The sequence below is a fragment of the Mesoplodon bidens genome (assembly GCF_964165515.1).
Source record: "Mesoplodon bidens genome assembly, chromosome: 13".
Taxonomy (NCBI): domain Eukaryota; kingdom Metazoa; phylum Chordata; class Mammalia; order Artiodactyla; family Ziphiidae; genus Mesoplodon; species Mesoplodon bidens.
The window spans coordinates 38,738,557-38,765,357 of NC_138169.1; the positions used below are offsets into that span (position 1 = coordinate 38,738,557).

Here is a 26,801-nt window from a genome sequence, read left to right on the forward strand (position 1 = left end):
ACACCCAATTTCTACTACACAGCAGCCCTGCCTGTGCCCAGACAGTCCTGTCCAACCAGAACCACACTATGACCTTGGACCCGGGCCACCGCTCCCCTCTCAGTCTAAGGACCGTGAGGCCAGGATCCCCACATCCCGCCCCGCAGACTGCAGAGGCCTCAGGGTTCACGCAGGGTCAGCGGGGTCGACGGGCAGGGGAGCGAGCCGCAGGACCGCAGCTCCGCCAGGGTTGGAACGGCGGGTTCGGAGGAGACGCACGGAAGGAAAAACGCCGGGGGTGGGGACGAGGCCGGGCAACCTGCGGGCCGGCGCCGACACCTCCCCGGCCGCCGCAATGGCTGCACGCCACCTCGGGGGCTCCGGAAGCCCGCGCGGCCGCCTGGGAGCCCCGGCCTGACCCCGTCCTCGGCCACGGCCCCTTACTACTGCTGACCACACAGCGGGCCGCGGCAGGTGATGCGGCGACTGGGCAGCCGAGCCGCGCAGGTTGGTTACCTGCCTCAGGCGACCGCGCCTCCGAGCCGCCCACTCCCTCCCAGGGGCGCCAGGAGCCGGGACCCGAGGAGTAGGAAGGGCGTGCGAGGCAGCACGACACAGAGGGGCGGACAGGAAGGGGGAGAAGCGTCCGGCTCTCCGGAGGGGCTGGCAACAGGGAGGCGAGGACGCTGGCGACGCGACAGCGGGCAGCGAGGCGGTCGGGACCCTACCGTACTTTCCTCGCTCCCGGCCGAGGGTCCGACGAGAGCTAGCAGACCGCCTCACATCCGGGTATCGGGAGACACTCAGCTGCTTCTGCCGCCACCGCCGCCTCTCCCGCGGCGCAGCAACGCCAAACTTCCGGCGACGACGGCTACGCCTCGCCCGTCAGATGGGAGTTACCTGGGACCGTCTTGGGCGCGCTTGCGCAACGCTCCTTTTCGGCCTGAACCGGCTCAGCTGACGTGCCCAGAAGATGAAGATGGCCGCCACGCTCGTTGCGTGTCACGCAGTTTTTCACCCCGGCCCGGACTGCTGGGCGTCGGGGAAAGACGAGCCAGCGTCGGACCGCAGCGCAGGCGCGGTGGGAGGCCTCGCGTGCGCGCACCGCGGGTGGGCGCCTCTCCGGCGAGCGGCAGACGCTTCCCTTTCCCCGCTTGTCTCTTGGAGTAAAGCCACCTACGCCCCCAGCGGTGGTGGTTTGTCTTGAAAATCCGTCGCCACCGGTTCTTCTGTTGGTTGCAGGTACTGCTCTCTGCGACTTCCAGTTCAGATACCTCTAATATTCGACAGGGGCCAATGTAAAGAAAAGGGTAGACGACTGACCCTTCTCTCTCCTTCCCGGCACTGCACTCCAGCGCCTCCCCAAAATGCAGGGCTTCAGCGTCTCCTTGCACACTTTCCTTCCTGGGCATCAGAGCACAAGAGTCGACAAGAAATTGTAGAAAGTTTCACCACGTTTAGTCCTGGCGGGTGTTCAAAGCTTTGACTCTTAGAGACCTCTAAAGATAGAATCCAGGGTTCTCGCACTAGGATTCTTGGTTCTACCCTGCTTTTGAACACGCCCTCTGTGCTACTCTTTCCTTATTTGCAGAACTGTGAGGATGGGTTAAGTGGGTGCTCTTGCCCTTGAGAATCTGAAGAGAGGTTCTCCACTTCCGGCCCTCCTTTTTTGAAGCCAAGTCCAGCCAAAATGTGCTCTTAAGTTTGCGAAGCCTGATGTTTTTATGAGAATACGTCTTCCACAAAACTTTATTGAGCTGCCTGTCAGTTTAGTTTGGGGAGGTTCTGTGGTTTAAAAACCAAAATGAGAAGTATTGGTGGGTGAAGCCATTGGTCACATCACCATACCTTGTGTTATGGCAAAAACCTGTCTTCCCCCGCTCCCATCCCCAGTGCCTGATACATTCATTTGTCCCTTGTTCAACACAAGTTTAAACAATTCCAGTTATACGGGGATTTTTTGTTCCAGTAGTAAGTACTAGAGTACTAAACAATCACCATCAACTGTTTGGTTGAATCGGAGGATGTGGGACTGGGGATGTGGAGGGGCGACTGTAAGTTATGCATGGATTTTCCACTGAGCAGAGGCTCTGTGCCCCTAACGCCAGAGTTGTTCAGGGGTCAACAATATACTTTAATGGCATATACTAAACCGCTTAAATTGGGGAAAAACTCAGGAGTAGACTGCCAACCTGATTAAAGCTGGGTATCTACTGTTGATAGAATATCTGACCTATATTTGCCTTCACCTTCAGATTGTCAGACAATTGGTGGGATTTCTCTTTGTGTGTAAACCACTTTATCTGTAGTAACTCAAATTCTGGCATACACACATACAGAAACCACATTTACAAGTTTTCATTGCCAAAAATGGGCCTCTGCTTTTTTTTTTTTTTTAAGATGTTTGGGGTATGAGTTTATTAATTAATTTATTTATTTTTGCTGTGCTGGGTCTTCGTTTCTGTGTGAGGGCTTTCTCTAGTTGTGGCAAGCAGGGGCCACTCTTCATCGCAGTGCGCGGGCCTCTCACAAGCGGGGGCCACTCTTCATCGCAGTGCGCGGGTCTCTCACTATCGCGGCCTCTCTTGTTGCGGAGCACAGGCTCCAGATGCGCAGGCGCAGTAGTTGTGGCTCACGGGCCTAGTTGCTCCGCGGCATGTGGGATCCTCCCAGACTCGAACTCCCAGACACGGGCTCGAACCCGTGTCTCCTGCATTAGCAGGCAGATTCTCAACCACTGCGCCACCATGGAAGCCCTTTTTTGTTTTTTTTCAATATTTATTTATTTGGCTGCATCTGGTCTTAGTTGCAGCATGCGGGATCTTTTAGCTGCTGCATGAAAGATCTAGTTCCCTGACCAGGGATGGTACCTGGCTCCCCTGCATTGGGAGCATGGAGTCTTAACCACAGGACCACCAGGGAAGTCCCAGGGTCTCTGCTCCTGAGTGATCTATTCCAGTATACTTGTATTGGCCACAGTCAGGAGCGTTGGAATCCTTACAAATGTCACACCATATGAAATCATATGTATTTATTTTTGATACATAAGGAATTCATATTTGATGTATAATTCCTGTCTGCAATTTGTTCTAGGTTTTCTTTTCTAAAAAATACAATCAGGTTTAAGCATGCTGTGAAAATATAAAATAGTTTGCTTTTACAATACTGTATTATACACTTCAGAGTTGGGTCATTTGATTTGTTGTCTACTAAAAAATAATCATGATCCAGTGAATAAATTATCTTGCTTGACTGAGCTTTCAAAGATCATATAAGCTCACAGCGAATTTATCCTAGTAAAAAGAGAGGCTTCCATTCCTGAGAGCTCCTGAGAAAGTCCCCGGGGCGGGGAGAGCTGTGATTGGTTCGTCTTTTGCCATGTGCACATGCTAAAAACAAATGCTGTGGCCTAAATGATGCATCTTGGCGCTGAACATTATGGTTCTGTAAATTTGTGAAGTTCTTTTTCAGAACCCTACACAAGAAGCATAAGCCCCTACTTGTAAATTCTTTTGCCAAACTTAAAATTGTGAATGTAATCTGGCTTTGTTTAAATTGTTTGCTTTCCTTGCTCCAAATTGCAGAATGTACTTTTTTGCGCATGCTTATCATTAAGACATGTACTTCTAAAAACTAATGATGGAATAGTTGTATTGCCCCACACGTTGCATTCTCATTTCCTTGTTCCTTTTCTTTCTTATGACCAATCTAAATGCCTGTAATATATAAAACCTCAGCTAACTCCAAGAAGACAGAGTAGTCTCACTTTCAGACTGACCCTCCTGCTAGCAGCAAATAAAGGCTTTTCCTTTGTTGCTCCATTCTTGCTGACTTTATTTCAGGACTCTTGACAGTTTTATACTATGAGAAAGTAAAAATTCTAAAAAATGTTCAAGCTAGAAAATAAAAACAAAGAAAAATTATCGCAATTCGGTCCACCTTGGATCACCAGGAGATTATTAGGAACTGTTGGGAAGACAGGGATAGATGTTGAGAAGGCAGCACACATATGTCCATTACAGTCTTGCTACTCAAATTGAGATCCATGGACTAGGGGCATCTTCATCAACTGAAGGCTTGTTAGAAGTGCAGAATTTCAGACCCCATACCAACGGAATCAGAATTTTCATTCTAATATTTCCTCTAGTTGAGTGCTATGCACATTAATGTTTGATGAGAATTGCCTCACAACATTCAAGAATTCTGATGACCAGGGATGAAGTCCAAGCTGGAGATACAAATTAAAGCCGTAGTTTTGGAGATCACCTAGGCTAAAGGAGAAAGTATCCATTAGAGAAGCATAACATGATCTCTGGATCTCTGGGCACTGTGGGGAACCCTTTTGAGGTTTGTGACCAGAATTTGAAGTGAAAATAATCAGTTAAATTGTGTGATTTTTCTGGACTTCCCTGGTGGCACAGTGGTTAAGAATCCCCCTGCCAATGCAGGGGACACGGGTTCGAGCCCTGGTCCAGGAAAGAAGATCCCACATGCCGCAGAGCAACTAAGCCCGTGCGCCACAACTACGGAGCCTGCGCTCTAGAGCCCGTGAGCCACAACTACTGAGCCTGCGTGCCACAACTACTGAAGCCCACGCGCCTAGAGCCTGTGCGCCACAAGAGAAGCCACCGCAATGAGAAGCCCGCGCACCACAACGAAGAGGAGCCCCCGCTCGCCACAACTAGAGAAAGCCCGCGCGCAGCAACAAAGACCCAACGCAGCCAAAAATAAATAAAATTAAATTTTTTAAAAGTTGACATTTAAAAAAATTTTTGTGTGATTTTCTTCAGGCACGTTAAGTAATGTTGAGGTTCCTGGTGTTGGAGCAGAGTTAGCATAATCCTCTGGACTTCTCCCAGAACTTCCTTTCATTAAGGAGTAAATTTCGTGCTGCTTAATACACGGAGCCCTGCCATGCCCGCTAATGGGATTTAATCTCCTCAAATTTCCCTCTTACCGGAAGTTTCCTCCTAAAGCAGCCCTAAACCCCCTCAGCAGTTGCAAGGCACACCTCCAGCCGCCAGGGGCCGCAGTGGCGCTCCTCACTGCCGGAAGGGAGAGTAGCTCAAGGGTAGTCTCGGCGTTTCCGCCGTGCGTCCGCAGCGGTACGCGCGCTCTTTACGTCGGAACCCTGGGAGTGTGTGTTTCCGGCCATTCATATTCGTAGCCGGTTGGCGCTCGGTTGTTGGGTTTTGTGCGCTATCGGACCGAAAGGGTGACGGCGCCGCTAGGATGAAGCTTGTGAGGTGAGGAGGTGACCAGCCGGGGTGAGGCTGTGAGGGGATGGTCTGGACGGTGTGGGCCGGGAGCGGGAGGCTGGGCTGCCCCAGAGACTGGAGGCGCGAAAGCCGCGTGTGCGCGCGGCCTGCTAACGGCCTCCAGCGCCCGCCGCTCCCGTCCCATCTTGGCCGCGCCGCCGCGGCCGCTCGGGCCCGGGTTTCAGACTGGGTCGCGCGGGGATCCCCCGTATCTTCCAAGAAGTGGAGGTAAAGGCCGGGCCATGTTTTCCCACCCAGAGTCTTCGAGGCCATAGAGGTGCAGCACCAGGCTTACAAGCTCTTACTCCGGTGACTTACCGACTTTCATTTTGAGTAGAACTTGTGCTCTAGCCTAGGTTGCGTTTCTGGCTCGTCTCAGCCCTCAGGAGCCGGCAAATATAACTAGGTCCACGCTCCCTGAGAATGTGGGAGACATAAAAATACTACGGCATAAGTAGTTTAAGTTAATGCGTTTTTTGCGATGAAACTACCATCGCACTTAAAAGAGTACTTAGAAGCTGCAGGAGTTTATCTGGAAATAATGAAACCCAATTCCGAAATGTTTCAAATCAGGGATGGACTTTTGACTCCGTAAGTTGTTTTTTTTTAGTGTTTTCCCCCCTTGTTACTTACTAGACTTAACGTTATTCAACCTACATTTCCCCGTAAAATAGGACTTTGCTTTAGGAAAAGTCTCCCAACGTGGGACAGAATCTCTTTTCTGTATTTTTTGACTGATTACACAGATAATCGAGATTTCTTCTGGTTCATTTCTGTGTTTAAATTTGGCCTGTTAGCTGAACCTACTGAAGACTTGTTTACTGATTGGAGTAATTCATTCTAAACTACTTGCAAATAGATTGGGTTTTGGTGTTTTTCCTTGAGGATGAGAGCTTGCAACATAGAAGCAGAGGTTTCTAATAACCCAGCCGGCAGTTACAAACTAGCTTAGCTAGTTTCTGGTCTGTTCAGTCAAGGATTGTCAGTGTTATTGGGCACCTGTTACACTGTGCTCTCATAATGTGTTCTTTTTTTTTTTTTTTTTCCTCAAGACAGAGTCCCTGCCTTGTTGGAGCTTTATGTTTTGTGGTGAAGGTAGACAAGTAGATAGTTTCTAGTATGTTTAAATAACATATAAAATCCTTATTGTTATATTCAGGGTGGCGTTTGTAGAGAGGGCATTTAAGGTTAATTTTTTGTCCATTTCTTTCTTACAGTTTTATTGAGATGTAATTGGCGTACGACACTGTATAACTTGAAGGTCTACAGCATAATTATTTGATTTACATCCATCACGAAGTGATTAACAATAAGTTTAGTGAACATCCATCATCTCATATAGGTACAAAATTGAAGAAATAGACAAAAAATTTTTTCTTGTGATGTGGACTCAAGATTTACTCTCTTAACTTTCATATATAACATACAGCAGTGTTAATTATATTTATCATGTTGTACATTACATCCCTAATACTTATTTATCTTATAACTGGAAGACTTCGTCCTTTTTTTTGTGGTACGCGGGCCTCTCACTGCTGTGGCCTCTCCCGTTGCGGAGCACAGGCTCCGGACGCGCAGGCTCAGCGGCCATGGCTCATAGGCCCAGCCGCTCCGCGGCATGTGGGATCTTCCCGGAGCGGGGCACGAACCCGTGTCCACTGCATCGGCAGGCGGACTCTCAACCACTGCGCCACCAGGGAAGCCCCCATTTTTATTTGAAGTATAACTTTGGGGGGAAACATCTCAGAATTTACAGTTTATTTTTTCAATTTCTCAATACCTGCTGGTCTGCATCTGTAGTTAAGTTTTATGTCATACTCTTTGGAATCAGTTTGTCTCATTTAAAGATAGTCCGTGTTGTGACGGAATTTTCCTATAAATTTTAATGGCTGTACTGAATCCTATTCTGTGTGTTACACTATAGAAACAAAATTTCTAATAACTGGAGAATGTATTTTACGCCAGGTAGGATGGGTGTCTGTCTAATTAGTTTGCGGTTTTGGTTGACTTTGTTATTTCTTTATCTGAGTTGGTGACACTGGTATACTGTCTCCCTAACCAAAAACCTGGGAGTCGTCTTTGACTTCTTCCTCTTGATAATCCTGATAATCTGATAAGTTGACAGGTTTTGGCAAATTTACCTACCTAATGTAAGTATCTTTCACTAACCCATTCTCTTTGATTTTTGAATTTAATAGTGTGAGTTTGGATACCATTTCAGTGCTATACTGAAGGATACCATTTTATCTGAATATTTGAGTATTATCTGAATATCTTAAGTTACAGTAAGCAGAAAGAATTCAGATAGTGAAGGATTCATCAGAAAATAATTTGAATTTGCTTGGTTCCTGGGCTCGGATAACTGTTTATTTCTCCTGCCCTCAATACACCTTCCTTGCCACTCCAGTCGACACCACTAAGCTGTTGAGGCTCCCTTTTCTTCCCACCTGTGTTCTTTAATCTCACTTAAAGTAAATATCTCATACAGTGAAATTCAGTGTGCATTTCCCAATTTTGAAAAATGTATACACCTGTGAAACCCAAACTGCTGCCTGGATAGTGAACTTCTGGACTCTGTTCTGTTTCATTGATCTATTTGTAGTTCCTATGTCTTGATTACTTTAATCTGTCTATTGCTCTAGCCACCTAATTTGTCTTCCGATGTGGCACTCCACTCCATTGATGAAAACCCTTCAGTAGTTCTCCTAGGGGAATTCTTTAACAGAGCTTGGGCATTCCATGAGAGGAACCTCTTCCCTACTCATTTTCTTGGACTTAGTATTCCATCAGTAATACCTATAATTTCTGTGTACCTTGTGCAGTTTCTTACTATATCTTTGCTCTTGTCTCTCTTTGCTGCATATTTCCACCTTTTCAGACTTCTCACTAGAAGTCCACTAAGATCTGACTCCTTCCTACCCATGCTACATTATATTCATGGTAAAAAATCTGTGCATATCTCCATTGTGATTTAAATTTACGTAATTACTTAAAAAAAAATCTTTCATGTGTCCTTCCTTCTAGAGTTTGAGCTCCTTGGGGGCCTAGTCTTACTCATTTTTAATCCTCATTACCAAGCACAGGGACTACCAGATAATATATAATGATAAATACTATTTATCAAAGAAGTATCCTTGGACTTGATAAAATGTATTTTGATTGTTTCAGAGGTTTTCTTACTTTCTGGTTTTCCTCTTATTTCCATATGGTAGACTGCTTGATTAATAAAATATTTTATTTTTACTTGAATCCTGCCTGTTTCTAAAAATGATTTGAAAGAAGTTTTATAAAAGTAGAAGTTATTACTGGATTGGACAATTAAAGTAAAAACAAATTTTAAACTGATAATGGGAAGAAACCATTAGGTGAAGATTCTAGGCTAATATAGTTATATTAAATTTGAGCTAAGTTAAAGAATTCTTATCTGGTGAAATAAAGCATTACCAATTCATTAAGAGAGACTTTTTTTCTTGACAACAAATATGGAAAGGGAAGGGATTCAACACACAGTTTTTTCTTTATATGAGAACAAGTTTGGGACTTGCTTTATGCAAGACCAAGTAATTTCCCCTTTTTTGATGGCTGTCTATACCACTTAAAAAGTTGTATTTTGGGGGCTTCCCTGGTGGCGCAGTGGTTGAGAGTCCGCCTGCCGATGCAGGGGACGCGGGTTCGTGTCCCGGTAGGGGAGGATCCCACATGCCGCGGAGCGGCTGGGCCCGTGGGCCATGGCCGCTGGGCCTGCGCGTCCAGAGCCTGTGCTCCGCAACGGGAGAGGCCACAGCAGTGAGAGTCCCGCGTACCGCAAAAAAAAAAAAAAAAGTTGTATTTTGGGGCTTCCCTGGTGGCGCAGTGGTTGAGAGTCCGCCTGCCAATGCAGGGGACACGGGTTCGTGCCCCGGTCCGGGAAGATCCCACATGCCGCGGAGCGGCTGGGCCCGTGAGCCATGGCCGCTGAGCCTGCGCGTCCGGAGCCTGTGCTCCGCAACGGGAGAGGCCACAACAGTGAGAGGCCTGTGTACCGCAAAAAAAAAAAAAGTTGGAGAACAGAAGAATAGATGAAGTGGAGAATGGATGACTATTCAGTAAACGTTATTGAGGCACCTGGCTATCCAACTTGCGAAAATCATAAAGGCAGCTTCCTACCTCAAATTGCACAGAAGAGATGAATTCTGGGTGGATTAAAACTCTAAATATAACAGTAGAAGAAAATAAGAGACTTTTTATAATCTTGAGATGGGAATCATCTTTCTAAACAAATTACATACCCAAGAAGGATTCATAAATTTAACAACATAAAAATGAAAAAAAGTTGTATGGCTAAAGAAAACCATGAACTTGAATTGCTGTGGCAAACTGATAGAAAATAAAAGAAGAATTCGACCTAATTGGAGTTGTGAATAACGTGAATAGGAAATTAACAGAAGAAATACAGATTTCCTATATTCATGAAGAATTATTCAACAAGTGATAGAGGAAAGCAAATTGCCTTTTTTCCCCTATCAAATTGACCAAAAAGTTGGTGACAATTAGTGTCGGTGAGGATTTGCATAAATGAGTTTGGTGGGGGTTTGTATAAATGTCTCTAAATGCTAAATGAGAACTAAAAGTTACAGAAGCCATTATAGTATGGCCCAGTTTCTGTAAAAGTAAATTTTATGTAAATGCTTATGTTTGCAAATAAAATGGTCTAGAATATCCCCACATGCCTGGAGGAGGGTTAGAAAAGGAGAATTTTACCTTATTTATACACATACAATAAGAGTATAATCTTTTAATACCAATTATAATGTATCATTTTTTTCAGTTTTATTGAGAAATAATTGACATACAACACTGTAAGTTTAAGGTGTACAGGATAATGACTTGACTTACATAAGCTGTGAAATGATTACCACAGTAAGTTTGTTAACATCCATCATCTCATATGTATACAAAAGAAAAGAAAAAAATGGCTTTTTTCTCATGAGAACTTTCAGGATCTAGTCTCTTAGCAGTTTTCAAATATACCATACAGCAGTATTAACTACAGCCATCATGTTGTACATACATCTTCAGTACTTACTATCTTATCATTGGAAGCTTGTGTTTTTTGAGCACTTCTATCCATGTAATTTCTTGATTTCAGTTTTGTGGCTTATAGTGACTTCAGGATCTATATGCATGGATCAGAGGTTAAGCTGTATAATGGCTTAGAGAATCAGAAATGTCCAAGTGACAATTTCTGTTACTGTGCTCTTTCATAAACGTTAAGGGTATATCATTCAGGGAAAGCTGAAATTGTTATGCAAGCTATTAACAGGAATTGGTGCAGATAGCGTCCATAGTAGGTTTTTGGCATCTAGAAATTTCACCCTTTGGCTTAATAATAAACATGTTTTTGAAGTGTTAAAAGTGAAAATTTATCATTTTATTCCTATTGTCTTTATAGATTTTTGATGAAATTGAGTCACGAAACTGTAACCATTGAATTAAAGAATGGAACACAGGTCCATGGAACAATCACAGGTATGGAGGTTGGACTGCGTTTATAACACTTTTTATTTCCTGTCTCTTTCACCTACAGGCCAGAATTCTTTGGTTAATGAATGTTTTATATTGTACAAATCTCATTCCTTTTGTCTGGATTATTTCATTGACCTTCTTATTTAAGCCTCACCTTAAGTTCTTGTGCTAAGACCAGACTGGATTCCCCAGGTTATCCTATGTGTGACCACTGTTTTCCTGCTTTATGCCTTTTCTACTTTTGCCTGTACATGTCCCCTGGAATGTTGCATCTTAAAACACGTATTACTTGTATCCGAATTTTGTGTCCCCTGTTAGATTGTAAAGTCCTTGAAGATAGAGGATGGGGTTTCCATGTCTGATTATCCTGGGTAAAAAATATGTGGGAAATGGGAAGGGGGTGACGAGGAACCATAATTTTATCTAAGCATAACATATTAGAGTATTATATTTGTCTTTTTTCTTAGGTGTCTAACTCTTTGATGATATTGTATGTATGGTATGTAATTTTATATTTAAAGCCACTGTGATTCTTCACTAATAGTAGCTGCTACCCCAAAAAAGGGCAAATTTTTAAAAGAATTGATGAAAGAAAATGCTATCTTAGCATATGATACCATTTCTACTCTCTGAAATATTTAAATTGTAAATTTATAAATAATTTTTTAACATGTAGATCCAGTATCTGAGTAAACAAGAGAAATATATAGTATTAAACTGATAATATTTGTGAGTCCGCCAAAACTTTGCAACACCAATTGCTATGAAAGGAAATCTGTATAGTTTAAGGTTTTGATACAGTCTGATCATATCTGAGGAAAAGTAATTTCAGTCCTGTTAAAATTCTGTGATTTTAAACAGTGATTTAGTCTACTCTTTTCTGAGCTCTGTGTTGCATGTTGTAGAGGAAGCAGAGTGTTCTTCCTGCCTTTTTTTTTTTTTTTTTTTTTTGCGGTACGCGGGCCTCTCACTGTTGCGGCCTCTCCCGTCGTGGAGCACAGGCTCTGGACGTGCAGGCTCAGCAGCCATGGCTCACGGGCCCAGCCGCTCCACAGCACGTGGGATCTTCCCAGACCGGGGCACGAACCTGTGTCCCCTGCATCGGCAGGCGGACTCTCAACCACTGCGCCACCAGGGAAGCCCTCTTCTCTTTTTTAGGAATTCAAAATCTAGTGATGTGGAAGACACTCACAAAAGTAATGTAATGTAAGGTTTGCCTCACATACAGTAGGCACTTAGTAAATGATGTCCCAGGAGGAAAATTTAGTAAATTGGGGGAGCAAAACCTAGTAAAAATCCAATTCCCTTCCCCAGTGACAACCACTGTTTCAAGTTTCTTATATCCTGAATATATATTTTAGTCCTCACAATAGGGGTAATCATACTATCTACCATAAGGACATTGAGGATTAAACTAAAATGCCTTAGCATGCAGTTCCTGGAACAGAGAAAGAGATCATAAATCTTTTGGGGGTTTTTTCCCCTCTCTCTCGTTGTATCAAGTTCCCCAACAAGATGGAATGTATCAAAAGTCAAAATTTTAAGTTTGGGAAAGAAGATTAGTAAACAACAAGCTAAGGAAAAATCTAGTGAAGGAAAGGTTTCTGATGTATACAGACATCATTACCAGTTGTAGAACAGATAATGCTCTTCTGTAACATGGTACTAACAGTGGCTTGATAGATTAATTGGTTGCCTTCCTTATTATGCTAATAACTGCCCTCTTTTTTCCCTCCAGGTGTAGATGTCAGCATGAATACACATCTTAAAGCTGTGAAAATGACCCTGAAGAACAGAGAACCTGTACAGCTGGAAACGCTGAGTATTCGAGGAAATAACATTCGATATTTTATTCTGCCAGACAGCTTACCTCTGGATACACTTCTCGTGGATGTTGAACCAAAGGTGAAGTCTAAGAAAAGGGAAGCTGGTAAGTTTGAAGGATTATAAACATTTTTGTGTCTGGCGTATTTATGCCCTAATCCGCTATTCAAAATATGTTTATATTAGCGAACAACACGGGTTGGTTGGTTTGTTTTAATTGCCTCTACTTGCCATGAGTACATATAGTGTTTCTTACGGTTCCTGGTATTGCTATTCAAAAGACTGATGTTCTTACTTCCTGTCCCTTTGTGCATGGTCTGGTCCCCTAATCCCTGCACACTTTGGAAGATACGGAGATTGAATCTTATTTTTTTTAATACATTTATTTATTTATATTTATTTATTTTTGGCTGCACTGGGTCTTTGTTGCTGCGTGCGGGCTTTCTCTAGTGCTGCGAGCGGGAGCTACTCTTCATTGTGGTGTGCGGGCTTCTCATTGCGGTGTTTTCTCTTGTTGTGGAGCACAGCCTCTAGGCATGCAGGCTTCAGTAGTTGTAGCATGCGGGCTCAGTAGTTGTGGCTCGCGGGCTCTAGAGCACAGGCTTAGTAGTTGTGGCGCACAGGCTTAGTTTCTCCGAGGCCTGTGGGATCTTCCCGGACCAGGGCTCGAACCCGTGTCCCCTGCATTGGCAGGCGGGTTCTTAACCACTGCGCCACTAGGGAAGCCCAGAGATTGACTCATTATTCCTGCTATTCTGAAATTTCTTAATGACTTAGCATTTTGTCCACTGTTGTTCTGGGTACTTGGTGGACCCTTTCAGTAGATATTCTTGCCATTTAGAGCTAAGAAATTTACTTGTGTAACGTTAATAAATTTCTTCTGTTTTGCTTGTTCTGTTCTTTCTTCCTGGAATTCTTAATAATTGGGTCTTCTGACTGATTCCTTCTGAGTCTTTTCTCTTATTTTTCCTCTCTCTTTTTTTTTTTTTTTTTTTTTTGTGGTATGCGGGCCTCTCACTGTTGCGGCCTCTCCCATTGCAGAGCACAGGCTCCAGACGCGCAGGCTCAGCGGCCATGGCTCACGGGCCCAGCCGCTCCGCGGTATGTGGGATCCTCCCGGACCAGGGCACGAACCCACGTCCCCTGCATCAGCAGGCGGACTCTCAACCACTGCGCCACCAGTGAAGCCCTCTCTTTGTCTTTTATTCTGTAATTGGTGTTGTTTTCTCCGGTTTCTCTTTTTATTTGATCTCTTAGTTTGGTCTTTATGTTGAAGGCTTTACTATAGTATCTTGCATTTTGGCCATCTGTTGTTTAAGAAGGACTCTGAAAAGAGAACTTCTGGGAATGGAGGCTGGACTCCTTAGAGGGTGGGTTCAAAGTAAGTTGGCTTCTCCACTGAGGAGACCTAAAATTTCAGCATCTGGAAGTCTTTTCTGGAGCTGGTTTTCTCAGAAAAAGATTCTAGTCACCTACTGTGGGAGACACATGTCTGGCAGCCAGCATTATAGGAGAAGGGCAGGAGAAAGGGGCTGATACTAAACACAATGATTTTGAGACTTTTCCTTCCGCTCACACTAAGAAATATATTGTACTTTGCATCATGACCTATTCATACATACAAATGAAACAAAAGCTTCAGGAAGAATTATTTAGTCTTAATACATGCAGATGCCCTTAAGCTTCCTATCCTGTTCTCTTTCAGTTAAAAAGAAAAAAAATCAGGTTGTAACACATAGCTTGAAAAACACTGACTTGATCCCCCTGTTCCTTCCCTCCAGCTCTGTGACTTTTGCTGCCATCCACTTTGCAAGTGTTTTCAAATCCGAAGCCTTTCTGCCTCAAGCTCTTTGGGTTAATTTTATCTTTTCTCTCCTACCTACCTGTCAGGGAAATAATCATTAGCTTTGCAAGGTGGGGAAGAGGACTAGCCAATCTACTGCTCTGCATAAGGATTATCAACTTCCCCCCACCCCGTTTTCAGCCCCCTGCCTCATCATCTCACCCCTGGCTTCCAAGGTCCTAGGTCTTTTAGAAGTTATTCTTCCTTTACTAAACATTTGTAGTTTTCAGTCTATTTTCTTACTTAAAAAATTGTTGAAATCTTTCAACCACTGTGTTTTTTTCTGCATTTGTTTTTTCCCCCTTATGGATATTTGCCATTTTTATTCCTTTTCTCTAGTACTTCAGAGGGAATTGGAGATAAGTGTGGTTAATCTGCCTTGTTTTAAGAGAAGTGCTAGACTTACTCTGTTGCTTTGAATGGTAAGACTAGGAACAATTGGTAGAAATGTCAAGATTTTTAAAATATTCATAGATGTCTGAAAATGAAAAGTTCAGAGCTAGGATGACCAGGTAACAAGGATATTGCTACTGGATTAAAGTACTAGGTTATGATTGGATCAGATGGCTTAAGATTCTGAAAAGTCATGAAGTTGTTACTTGATGTAATATATTTTAAGTTTTCTTGGCATGAATTAACCAACTTGGATTCTATACAGTAACAGAAACATCTGGTGCATAGTGTTTGTGTTCCGTTCCGTTAGTATTATATCTTTTTCATCTTGTGTGAGGTTCGAATCATTTGTATTTTATTTTGTGGTGAATTTGAGGCACAATACAAAGAAAAATATTTTAAAACTTGATGAATTTCTCAGTAAATAAAGTCAAATGAAACAAATATTAAGGTATTAGTAGGCCATCAGTTCTTGGTTCTGTATGGTAAACTGTTGGGAAAGCATGACTGAAGTTACATTTGAGAGAAGCTGAATTAAACTTTTCTTTACTGTAGGTGCTGTTTGTGGTGGCCAGGTAACCTCAGCACAGAAGAGAATTTCCTTTACTTTGTTTCTCTCTTCCCTCAGTTGCAGGAAGAGGCCGAGGCCGAGGAAGAGGAAGAGGACGTGGCCGAGGAAGAGGAAGAGGGGGTCCTAGGCGATAATATCTCTCAAGACTACTATTTCAAAGTAGTAGGTATTATGGGATATTTTTTGTACAGGTTTTGTTTGTTTATGGCAGAAGAGGAAGAGGACATGGCCAGGGCAGAGGAAGAGGGGGTCCTAAGCGATAATGTCTCTCAAGATTACTGTTTCAAAGTGATAGGTACTATGGGATATTTTTTGTACAGGTTTTGTTTGTTTATAACAGACGAAGAAGAAGACGGCAGAGGAAGTCTACGTGGCTAAGTTAGAAGATGGTGGAGTCCTAAGCAAATTGTGTCTCTCAAGATTATGATTTCAAAGTGATCGATGCCCCGGCTGCTTTTTGTACAGGCTTTGTTTGTTTGTGGCAGTTTTTAATAAACATAAATGTAGGACAGAGTTGTCTATTGACTATATCATATTAAGTTTTAATAGTTCATATATATATTCATGATACAAACACAATAAGAGCTAAGCATTACTACTAGGCAGTCCCAGAATAATTCCAGTCTTAGATCAGGCATTTAATTTTTTTGAACTAAAATATTTCTTTTATGAATATATGTAGAATATACAACTTTTTATTTCACATGCACTGACTATGCGTTTCTTTTTTTAACATCTTTATTGGAGTATAATTGCTTTACAATGGTGTGTTAGTTTCTGCTTTTTTTTTTTTTTTTTTTTGAGGTACGCGGGCCTGTCACTGTTGTGGCCTCTCCCGTTGCGGAGCACAGGCTCCGGACGTGCAGGCTCAGCGGCCATGGCTCACGGGCCCAGCCGCTCCGCGGCATGTGGGATCCTCCCGGACCGGGGCACGAACCCTTTTCCCCTGCATCGGCAGGCGGACTCCCAACCACTGCGCCACCAGGGAAGCCCTAGTTTCTGCTTTATAACAGTGAATCAGTTATACATATACATATGTTCCCATATCTCTTTCCTCTTGGGTCTCCCTCCCTCCCACCCTGACTATGCGTTTTATTGTTTTACCTTGACTCCATCCTGTGGAACCTTCCTACAAATGAACTAAGTTCCTTTTGGTATTTCAGAAACTAAAGTCTTAGGGAATTAGGTCTAAAATTGATTCTCCTTTCCTGAGTTTTATTCCATGGAGACTTAGGTTCTTAGTAAAAGGTGATGATCATCTTCTAAATTAAGGAGTCATTGCTTTTGTTGTCATTGTTAATGGTTTTTTTGGTTTTATTTTACTTTTTTTTTGGCTGCACCGCAGGGCATGTGGGATCCTAGTTCCCTGAGTAGGGATTGAACCCATGCCCCCTGCATTTGAATTGAGGCATCTTAACCACTGGACCACCAGGGAAGTCTCTGTTTTACTATTTTAATAGGTTCTTAATAGAATATAGTTTTGGGAGGGGGGGTTTAATTTTATTTTTGGCTGCGTTGGGTCTTCGTTGCTGCACGCAGGCTTTCTCTAGTTGTGGCGAGCGGGGGCTACTCTTCATTGTGGTGCATGGACTTATCATTGCAGTGGCTTCTCTTGTTGCAGAGCATGGGCTCTAGGGTGCGTGGGCTTCAGTAGTTGTGGCTCGCAGGCTCCAGAGTGCAGGCTCAGTAGTTGTGGCGCATGGGCTTAGTTGCTCCGCGGCATGTGGGATCTTCCTGGACCAGGGCTCAAACCTGTGTCCCCTGCATTGGCAGGCGGATTCTTAACCAAATATTTTTTACAAGCAGTCCTTTAAGAACAAAAGGAAGAAGACCTACTTCTTTGCCAAAAACTGGATTCTTTCTGATCATTAATAAGGATTTTTTAAAAAATTGTTTTAATTGGTTAGATTTAGAGAAAAATACTTCTCAGTATATAGTTTCTTACAAAGCTGACTACTGTTTGTTTATATACTAAGGAAACAAACCTAACTGAGGATTGAACTAGATCTGTGTTTTCATTTAATCATGTATGTGCGTTTGTTTGTTTAATGAGAAGGGAATGTTCTGCAAAGACTGTTATCAGAAAAGGAAGTTTAGGCCTTGTAGGGAAGTTAATGTAATTGAGATGGCAAGAGCATTTGTGTGTGGTATGTGTATATGTGTATCTCATTCTTTTCCATCCTTTGTTGGTGCTCCTATTAATTGAATGCAAGCAGAAGACAAGGGAACACAGTGATGCATCAAGGTGGAGAGATTTGAAGGGGACAAACAGAAAAGCACAAGTAGTGAGTAAACAAACATAAGTTGACTCCTGCCCTCCTGGAGCTTATAAGCTAAAAGGGAAACAGATATACATTGATACGTAATTGCAAATTGTGAATACTCTGATAAAGAATACTTTGTATTGTCTGTTTTAAAAGCAGTGGAGGCTCATATTGATTTTAAGTCGAAAGCCAATAACAAAGGATTTTTAAGCGTGCCTCGGGGTCTTAGTTCTCAGACGACAGGTGGAATCTGTGCCCTCTGCAGTGGGGGCTCAGAGTCCTAACCACTGGACCACCAGGGGAGTCCCCTAACTGTGTCTTACTTTGTGAATTTTAACATCTAGAAGTTTGCAGTATGATACCAGTCTAGTAACACTGTTTAAATGTAAGGCTAAACCCTAGTGGGTACTAGATTGAGTTTGTCAGCTTTAATAATAGGAAGTTATTTTATCAGCAAAAGTGAATTTATTTGAGAATAGTCAGAAGAATTGCAATTTGGCATATACAAACTATGGCAGGCCATAGGCAAATCCAGAGAACCAGGAAGGGGAGCTTGCTTTTATAGGGCATGTGGGTGGGGACCTTGGGAGGGGCAATAATAAGCAGAGTCCTTTGCAGGAAGAGGCTTCTCATTGGTTGGATGACTACAGTTTCTGGTTGGCTGGGCTGCCCTTGGGAAAAGAGACGTTTTCTTCTTGCTGGATAGCAAAGTAGGCATTGCCTTCCAGTCCAGATGTAGGGCCACGTCTCTTCCTGTTTGAAGTAATTGGGTTTTTTTTTCTGGCTGTGCCACTCAGCTTGTGGGATCTTAGTTCCCCAACCCTGGGATCGAACCCAGGCCCTCAGCAGTGAAAGCACGAAGTCCTAACCACTGGACCGCCAGGGAATTCCCAGTCTGATATCTTCTAAAGCTTAAGATTTTAATTTGTGAAATTTGGGGATTTGTTTAAAGAAATTTATTGTGAGTTTAAACAGAAAACTGTAAGTGAAATAATAGAGAAATTGTATTTCACAACATGTTTTAATCTACTATAATTAGGTTGGTTAAGCAAGGATGGCTTAGTATTTTGAAATGTATTATGTTCAGGAGTCAAAATACACACAGTCTTCTATAATAGATATCAGAATAACATTTAATAACACAACACTCATTCCTGAAAACCTAAAATGGACTTTCCTCATCATGTTAAGGAAGAATTTTCTATCTTAAACCAATAACAGACATTTTCTAGAGACATTCCAATTAAAACAACAAAAGAATATATCTGATATTGGTCTTTATTTAATGTGAAAATTCTTGTGAATCCACAAAATAAGAGGTATACTTTTGAGAAGGAAGAGAAATTTTGCAGTATTACTATTTTCTCTGCAGGAACATGGTAGTATTCCATTTATCTGAACCAGCCTTTCCTCTCAGTAAAAGTTTTAAAGTTCTGTGTATTTCCTGTATTTTGAGTAAGGTCAGTATATAATATGAGATTCAGTTTACAAAAGAATAATAGCAAAAGCTCTAGATGTCAAATGCAGTAGTAGGTTCTTGTTATTGACGGTAGTTAGGTTCTGTAAAGTTGCTGTGAACCCTGAATTAGTGAATAGTGAACCACTGCTCCTAAGAGGAGCACAGGTTCTCTGTGTATGAGTCTCTGGTCACGGCATTTTCATCAACTCATCAATGCATAACCTCGTTTTATGTGTGTTTTCTGTTTAAAAACACCTTATTTAGTATATATTGTTTCATTTACATTGAATTCACAACCTACAGCACTGTAATGTATGCCTGAACAGAGTTTTTCTAAGACATGTATTTTTTCCAAATGACACATCACAGCCTTCTTGCTTATGGATACTAGATAGCACTATGCTTGGGGGCCATTTTAAACAACAAACTCACCACCCAAAAGCACAAAAGTACCAAAAAACTGCGGCACTAAATTGACCATGAAGGATGTTTGTTTATTGTATGAGACCTGAAACAAAAGGCACTGTCGCTCTATTCAGCCTCAGCCTAGAACAACCAGGTGGCACATCAGGTAACGATTTTTTGCTTCTCTAAAGCATGCATGGTCCATGCATGACCATGGAAGCACCATTAGTACTGATTTTGGAGTTACAAATAAATTTTAGCAAGGAAGTGACTTCCCCAGTACAGAATGATTAATGATGATTGACCATACTTAACATATTTTGGTAAGATTATTCCAAAGTATTTTCTGTATTTTGTTACTATAGTGAGGGATATCTTATCCCACTATTTGAATTCTAACAATTTCACCTATTCTAAGATGGATTTTAAAAATATATTTTAATATCTCTGAAATTGAGATGCATCTTAAATGGTATAAAGTTAGATTTGGTATCAAACTTAAATCATCAAGCTTTTTTCTTTGTTAGTAGTACATACAATAGCAAGTGCATCCAAAAATTGATGTCTTAGATTTGGTGAACTACAGAAATTATGGTGTGATTCATATGGCTCTTAAGTAGAGCCATACTCTACTTGGTCTTTAAAGGATAATATGCATTGTGAATCTGCAAGGAGAGTAAAGATTTTCCATGTTTCCTAGAACTTTGTAATTTTCTCCTCTTTGAGTGCTTGTGGAACAGTGGCAAAAATCAGTTCTAGCTTTTTAAAAATTCCTGAGCCATAAAATAAAAAATAGAACCATATTCCAGTGTAGGAAGACTGACCAGTGTAAAGATAGAAATTCTCTCCAATTTATAGGTTTAGTGCAGTTATCTTGGTGAATTTTTAAGTAACTTCTTTACTGACAGTATGTCAACTAATACGTACTTAATGCTTATTCTGTGCCCAGTTTTTCTGATTAATTTATAGATTTAATGACATTGCCAAAAGGATTTTTTTAATGGACAATAACTATTCCTCCCATTTGACAAATATTTGGGTACTTACTCTGCCAGGTTCTGTGCTAATAAGCCCTTTACATGTTATTTCTTTTTCTTTTTTTTAATAATTTACCTTTTAAATTTATTTATTTATTAATTTTTTGGCTGCATCAGGTTTTAGTTGCAATACATGGGATTTTCATTGAGGCATGCGGGGTCTTTTGTTGCGGCGCGTGGGCTCTTTGTTGCGGTGTGCGGGCTTCTCTCTAGATGTGGCATGCGGGTTTTCTCTAGTTGTGGCGTGCAGGCTCCAGGGCACGTGGGCTCTGTAGTTTGCAGCATGCAAGCTCTCTAGTTGAAGCTGTGTGAGCTCAGTAGTTGCATTGCACAGGCTTAGCTGCCCTGTGGCATGTGGGAACCCAGGGATTGAACCCACGTCCCCTGCATTGGAAGGTGGATCCTTTACCACTGGACCACCAGGGAAGTCCCCTACATGTTATTTCTTTTAACCCTCGGAACAACTCTGTAGCAGAAAGAAAACTTGTGCCCAGAGAGGTTAGATAACTGCCTAAAGTCCCAGTTAGTAAGCAGCAGAGCTAGAATTTAGATGCAAGTCTCTAAGAACCCTGTGTTTTTAACCGGTAAATTGGTTCCAGTGTTCATTCTGAAGAAGGAATAGGCAGTAGGAGATTCATTATCTTTCTAGAAAGGAATTAGAAAAGTGTGGGAGAACTTAACCTTACTAGATACCAAACATTGTAAAATATTAAAATCAAAGGAAATTATCTTGATACTCATGCAGTTTTCAGCCAGATTTCATTTTTGGTTTATCAAGTAATTTTTTAATAGTACTTATTGTATGAAGGTAGAAGACCATCTGGAGTAGGTTAATAGGAATCTAAATTGAAAAACTTTAAGCAGGTTAAGATATGTCAGAAGTCTTAAATTTTTTTCTGTACTTTGATGCAGGATTCCATTTGAGAGTCCAAGGGGAAAACGTTGACAGAATGCTCATTATATTTCTTAATTAAAAAGGAAAACAACCCTGTCTGTCCAAAATGTGAGGAATGGTTAAATCACCTAAAGGATAAACCTGGAGTCACCAAACATTTTCTGTAGAGGACCAGGTAGTAAATGTTGTAGGCTTTATGGGCCATATTGTCTCTGTCTCAACTATTCAACTCTGCTCAAAGCAGCTATAGGCAATATTTTTATAATAGTAAAAAATAAATAAATAAGTAAATCCTAACTATCTAAATGTCCAACAGGAAAAGAGTTGAGTAAATTGTTTATATATATAGTAAACTACATCACTGAAAATGAACTAGAGCTGCGTGTGTCAACATGGATGAGTCAGACAATATTGAGCAAATAATGCAAGTAGCAGAATACATATGTTATTCTATGTAAATACTGTATAAATAAGGAAGATGTAAACTGTATTTAGGGATGCTGGCGTGGCTAAAGTTCAGAGATACGTGCAAGAATGATAAATTCAGGAGAGCAGTCACTTCTGGGGGATGGAAAGAAGGAGGGGAGTGTGATAGCAGATGGGGATGCATGAGTTTTAGCTGGGTGATGTTCTGTTTCTCAAGCTGGCAGATGGGTATACTTAGGTTGAATCATGTGAAATTGGTGATGTTTGATTGTCTTGACCTACAAAAACATTGATTTCATATCGTTCAGCTTACTATTTCTGTGCATTTTTTATATAAAATATTATATAATTTTTTAAACTGCTTGAAAATTTGGCTAAAGAAAAATAAATATTATTCAGCTACACTGTCTCTGAAAATGACATTGATGATTTTGGGCACAAGAGGTGGACATTTGCTATAATTATGTTTGGGTGATAAAAGTTAAAGCTTGTTAAGAAAATTTCAGATGCCCGTCCAGTGTCAGTCTGTGATGTGTTGGCAAATGTTTAACAATTTGTGGCATTTGCTGACTTCCTACCTTGGAAATTTAACCATTGCCATGCTGTTAAACAGCTCACAACATTGCTGAGATTTTGACAAACTGCCCTTGTACACTGGTATTGCACACCCTGAACATCTCCCTACTCTCTTCAGCTCTTTTCTCTCTGTTCTGGCTTGAAGTATAACCACCTCATTGTTTATATCTGGATTGGTAAATTAGGCCTCTTGATATGGTCCTGACAGGATGGATGAAGCTGCAGAATTGGAGGTAGATTTGGGAGTTTGTTGATGTAGGTCCTGGGAGTTAGAGTGTTGGGAATGGAAACCAATAACTCTAAGTGGTTCACAAGGTCTTTCTGGCCAGCTCTCAGTTTTTGACTTCTGGACCAAATTTCCTCGATGTCAGCTGTCCAGGGACCACCTATATTCTCATCCTCTTAATGCCTCTACAGTTTACATACCTTGCTACCTCTTGCTGCCTGTTTCAGCAACAGAGAAGCATATGGTCATACCTTTCACTTTAGTAAAGTTGTAAGTGTACCAAGTTCTATATTAACATGTCTGTTGAAGCACAGGATGACAACAGAGTTTTCCTAGATAGTATTTGGAAGTTGTTTTGAATATGGTTTTTTTTTTTTTAATATTGGAAGTCACATCCCTGAAGAATGTGGGGAAACTGGCCATTTGAGAATAGACACTGAGGATACATGAGAGAATGACAATAAAGACCCATAGGATGTAGACCTTTAAATAGTACTTCTTTCTAGTGAATACCTCGAGATAACTTGTAATTGATAACTAAATTAGTTGACTTGGTATAGAGAATTGTATCTGTGTCACTGTTGGAAGATATTTTATAGTTCAAGTTAATATACTAGAATAGCTAATTCTAAGTAACTTTATTGTAACTTTCTCCAGATTTTAAACCTTATTTTTTCTGAAATTTCATTTTTAAGTCTTTGAATATGCTTGAATTTTTACTGACATTTGGATTAAAATAACCCAGCTTTATTGAGGTGTAATTTACATATCATACAATTTACCCATTTAAAGTGTACAGTTCAGTGGCTGTTAGTATATTTACAGAGTTGTGCATCCATCACCACAATCAATTTTAGGTTTCATTACTGCAAAAAAGATATCCCATCCCCCTTAAGCATCAACCTCCAGTCTCCCCCTGTTCCCCTATAACCCTAGCCAACCGCTGATCTACTTTCTGTCTATAAATTTGCCTTGTCTAGATGTTTCATGTAAATGGAATCATAATGTATGATCCTTTGAAACTGACTGACTTGGCACAGTGTTTTCAAGGTTCATCCAAGTTGTAGCATGTGTCAGTACCTCAATCATTTTATTGCTAAATGATATCCCATGGTATGGATATACCACTTTCTATTTATTCATTCATCAGTTGATGGACATTTGGGTTATTTCCATTTTGGGCTGTTGTGAGTAATACTGCTATGAACATTTCTGTACATGTTTTGATAAACAGGTTTTTAATTCTCTTGTGTATATACCTAGGAATGGAACTACTGGATCATGTGGTAACTATGTTTAACACTTTGAGGAACTGCTAGACTGTTTTCCAAAGTGGCTATACCATTTGACATGCCCACCAACAACGTATAAAAGGTATAAGGGTTCCAATTTCCACATCTTTGCCAACAATTAATTATTATCCAACATTTGGATGTTGTTACTCATGTCCTGTGTTGCCATAACGATAGGAGATGCAATATCCATGTTGTGCCAAAGTAAACACTGTACATTCTGAGTTTGAATGGCAATTTTTTTTCTCCAAGAGAATTGCTACATTTAAAACTGACATATTAAAATCACTATAACCAAGATGGCATTTCCACCTGTATAAAGTGAGGCTCAGGAAAGTGAAATGTCAATTAGATTTTTTTTTTAATTTATATATTTGGTTGCGTGGGGTCTTAGTTGTGGCAGGCAGCCTCCTTAGTTGCGGCACATGGGCTCCTTAGTTGTGGCATGCGAACTCCCAGTTGTGGCATGCATGTGGGATCCAGTTCCCTGACAAGCAATGGAACCTGGGCCCCCTGCACTGGGAGCGTGGAGTCCTATCCACTGTGCCACCAGGGAAGTCCCATCAATTAGATTTTTACCTATGTCTCCCCCAGGACTACTAGTAAGAACACACCACACTAGATCAGCCTGTCCCTGGGAGAGGAGGTGAGAAGCCATCTAATACCTTGATGACTGGAACAACATTCCAACAAGCTATTTGCTTCCGAAAACATAACCTCCCAATCAGCGCTTATGCTAAATCACTGCCATGATCTCATAATAATTGCCTTTGTCTACTAGCTGCAGCGGAGCAGTAGGTCCTGGACGATGGGAATTGCTAGGCAGCTTAGACCCAGATTGTCCTGTCTTTTTTTTTTTCTTTTTAATTTAATTTAATTTAATTTTTTATTTTATTTTTTTTGGCCTCACCTCACCTCACAACTTGTGGGCTCTCAGTTCCCAGACCAGGGCCTGAACCCAGGCCACGGCAGTGAAAGCCCGGAATCCTAACCACTAGGCCACCAGGGAACTCCCCTGTCTTTATTATAAACATCCTTCATGGTGGCAGAACTGGCCATTTGAGGACAGAGGTATCTCTGAGCCTTTCACCCTCGGGAACCTCTCCAGTTGATTTGACGCATCTGAAAAAATCAGCATTTCCACATCAAGGAATAGTTTCATTCTAGAAGTCAAAATAAAATATGGAAAGGTAAGTGGCAAGAATTTCCTAGACTGGAGCGTCAGTGTTCTTTGTGTTTTGATCCATGGACAGGTTAATGTTCACTCGGCTGCTACCTTTTGCCCAGTTAAGAGCCTCTAAATCACAGACTGATCTATAGCTTGTGCAATCTGAATCTGTGTTCCATTCTGCAGTTTTAAGATTTGAGCCAGGGGACTGGCATTTGTTTTTATTGGGTATTTCCCCTTAACTGTGCATATATAAAGCTTTTGAGAATTGCTTTTTGTTTCTCCTTGCTGGAAATAGTGTACATCGTCTGAGGGATTTGGCTAATATGCATCTTAATGCACTGGTAAGTGAAAGGAAGCCAATAAACTTTCTTGGGGAACTGTATTAGTCAGTGTTCTCTAAAGAAACAGGACCACTAAAAAATATTTACATATACAAAGAGATTTATTATAATGAATTGGCTCACACAATTATAAAGCCTGAGAAGACCAGAGGCAATCAGCCCTCTGCAAGCTGGAGACCCAAGAAAGTTCCAGTCTGAGCCTGAAAAACTGAGAATGGTGTAAGTCCAAGTCCTGAGAACTGGGGGAGCTGATGGTGTAAGTTCCAGTCTGAGGGCAGAAGACCAGTGTCCAGATCAATCAGTCTGGCACACAGCAAACTGTCTTCCTCTGCTTTTTTCTATTCAGGCCCTCAACAGATGATGCCCACCCAAACTGGGCAGGGCAATGTGCTTTACTCAGTCTACCAACTCAGATGCTAATCTCATCCCGAAACATCTTCACAGACACACCCAGAAGTAATGTTAAACCAAATATTCGGGCACTGTAACCCAATCAAGTTGACACGTAAAATTAACAAATCACAAGAGCAGTGCTTTACATCCGTCTTAATCATCTCCTTCCCTCTCGTATTTACTCCTTACCACTAGTCACCTTCACCTCTAATCTAGTTTTTCTCCCACTCACTGAACTGCAGTCTTCCCTTTCAGAGTGTGTCTTCTGTGTATATTTACACTTTTTTGGTGTAACATTGATAGTCCATGTGTATATGTTTTTGTTGGCACCCAACTTAGAAAAACCAAATATTCTGCTAAGAACATGTACTTCAATAAGAAGCATGTTTATTTAAACCAAGACCTTTTTGGACTATTCAGTAAGAAATAATGTGCTTGAGTTTCCTAATCATACTTTTATAATAGGCTTCCAACCTTTACTAAATGTTCTCATAAAATGACAGCTCTCAGGGAATATCCATGAAAATGAAAACCTAAAAATAATCTCTCATATAGGGATGACATGTCTCTTCCTCTCTCCATATTCCTGCCTGAGCACATAAAATAGAACAGAGTCTGTAAAATGTTGAGGGTGGAAGAGGCTTGGTCATTTTGTTTACCTCATCCCCAAGGGAGTCTGTATTTTGTTGACATTCCCCAGGGGCATGCTGTAAAAGGCAGGTATGGAGGTCCTCCATTCTGGCTTCCTCCTCTGTGTGTTCCACAGACTAAGAGCGCTCTGTGTATCCAGTTACTCCCATAAACTTGTTCTAAAGTGTGCCTTGGGGGAAGAATCATTTTATCTTCCAACCCAAGTTATGTTCTTTAATCTAGCTTTACCACTAATAAAGCAGGTAATCTGACCCCACCTGTCCTCTCAATTTCATTCAAAACCCAGAGATGA

General features: G+C 41.5%; 2 protein-coding genes across 9 annotated transcripts in view; one reads left to right on the plus strand and one right to left on the minus strand.

Annotated features, from left to right (window-relative positions):
- Positions 1-817, minus strand: part of ESCO1 (establishment of sister chromatid cohesion N-acetyltransferase 1) — a 68,907-nt gene extending 68,090 nt beyond the window's left edge. For 2 of the 3 annotated variants that reach the window (XR_014017286.1, XM_081252049.1), the window contains exon 1: positions 713-817. The gene's annotated coding sequence lies outside the window, so the exon portion shown is untranslated. Of the gene's footprint in view, positions 1-707 lie in introns of all 3 variants that reach the window. The other variant, XM_081252050.1, reaches the window with a different exon arrangement.
- Positions 818-1,108: 291 nt separating this feature from the next.
- On the plus strand, positions 1,109-16,068 carry SNRPD1 (small nuclear ribonucleoprotein D1 polypeptide). Of its 6 annotated transcripts, none has more exons than XM_081252064.1 (5): positions 1,109-1,221; positions 10,669-10,745; positions 12,481-12,672; positions 15,431-15,535; positions 15,714-16,068. In XM_081252064.1, the coding sequence occupies exons 2-4, from the start codon at positions 10,676-10,678 to the stop codon at positions 15,505-15,507; spliced, it is 339 nt and encodes a 112-aa protein (XP_081108190.1). In that variant the 5' UTR covers positions 1,109-1,221; positions 10,669-10,675; the 3' UTR covers positions 15,508-15,535; positions 15,714-16,068. The 6 variants fall into 6 exon arrangements, with proteins under 6 accessions (XP_081108190.1, XP_081108189.1, XP_081108188.1 ...); XM_081252063.1 differs by lacking the exon at positions 1,109-1,221 and adding an exon at positions 5,088-5,225 and having other exon boundaries at positions 15,431-15,539; positions 15,694-16,068; XM_081252062.1 differs by lacking the exon at positions 1,109-1,221 and adding an exon at positions 5,088-5,225 and having other exon boundaries at positions 15,694-16,066.
- The last annotated feature ends 10,733 nt before the right edge of the window (positions 16,069-26,801 follow it).

Coding starts and splice junctions, on each gene's coding strand:
- SNRPD1 (XM_081252063.1), top strand. Junction 10,746..12,480: donor GGTCCATGGAACAATCACAG/GTATGGAGGTTG, acceptor TTTTCCCTCCAG/GTGTAGATGTCAGCATGAAT. Junction 12,673..15,430: donor GTCTAAGAAAAGGGAAGCTG/GTAAGTTTGAAG, acceptor CTCTTCCCTCAG/TTGCAGGAAGAGGCCGAGGC.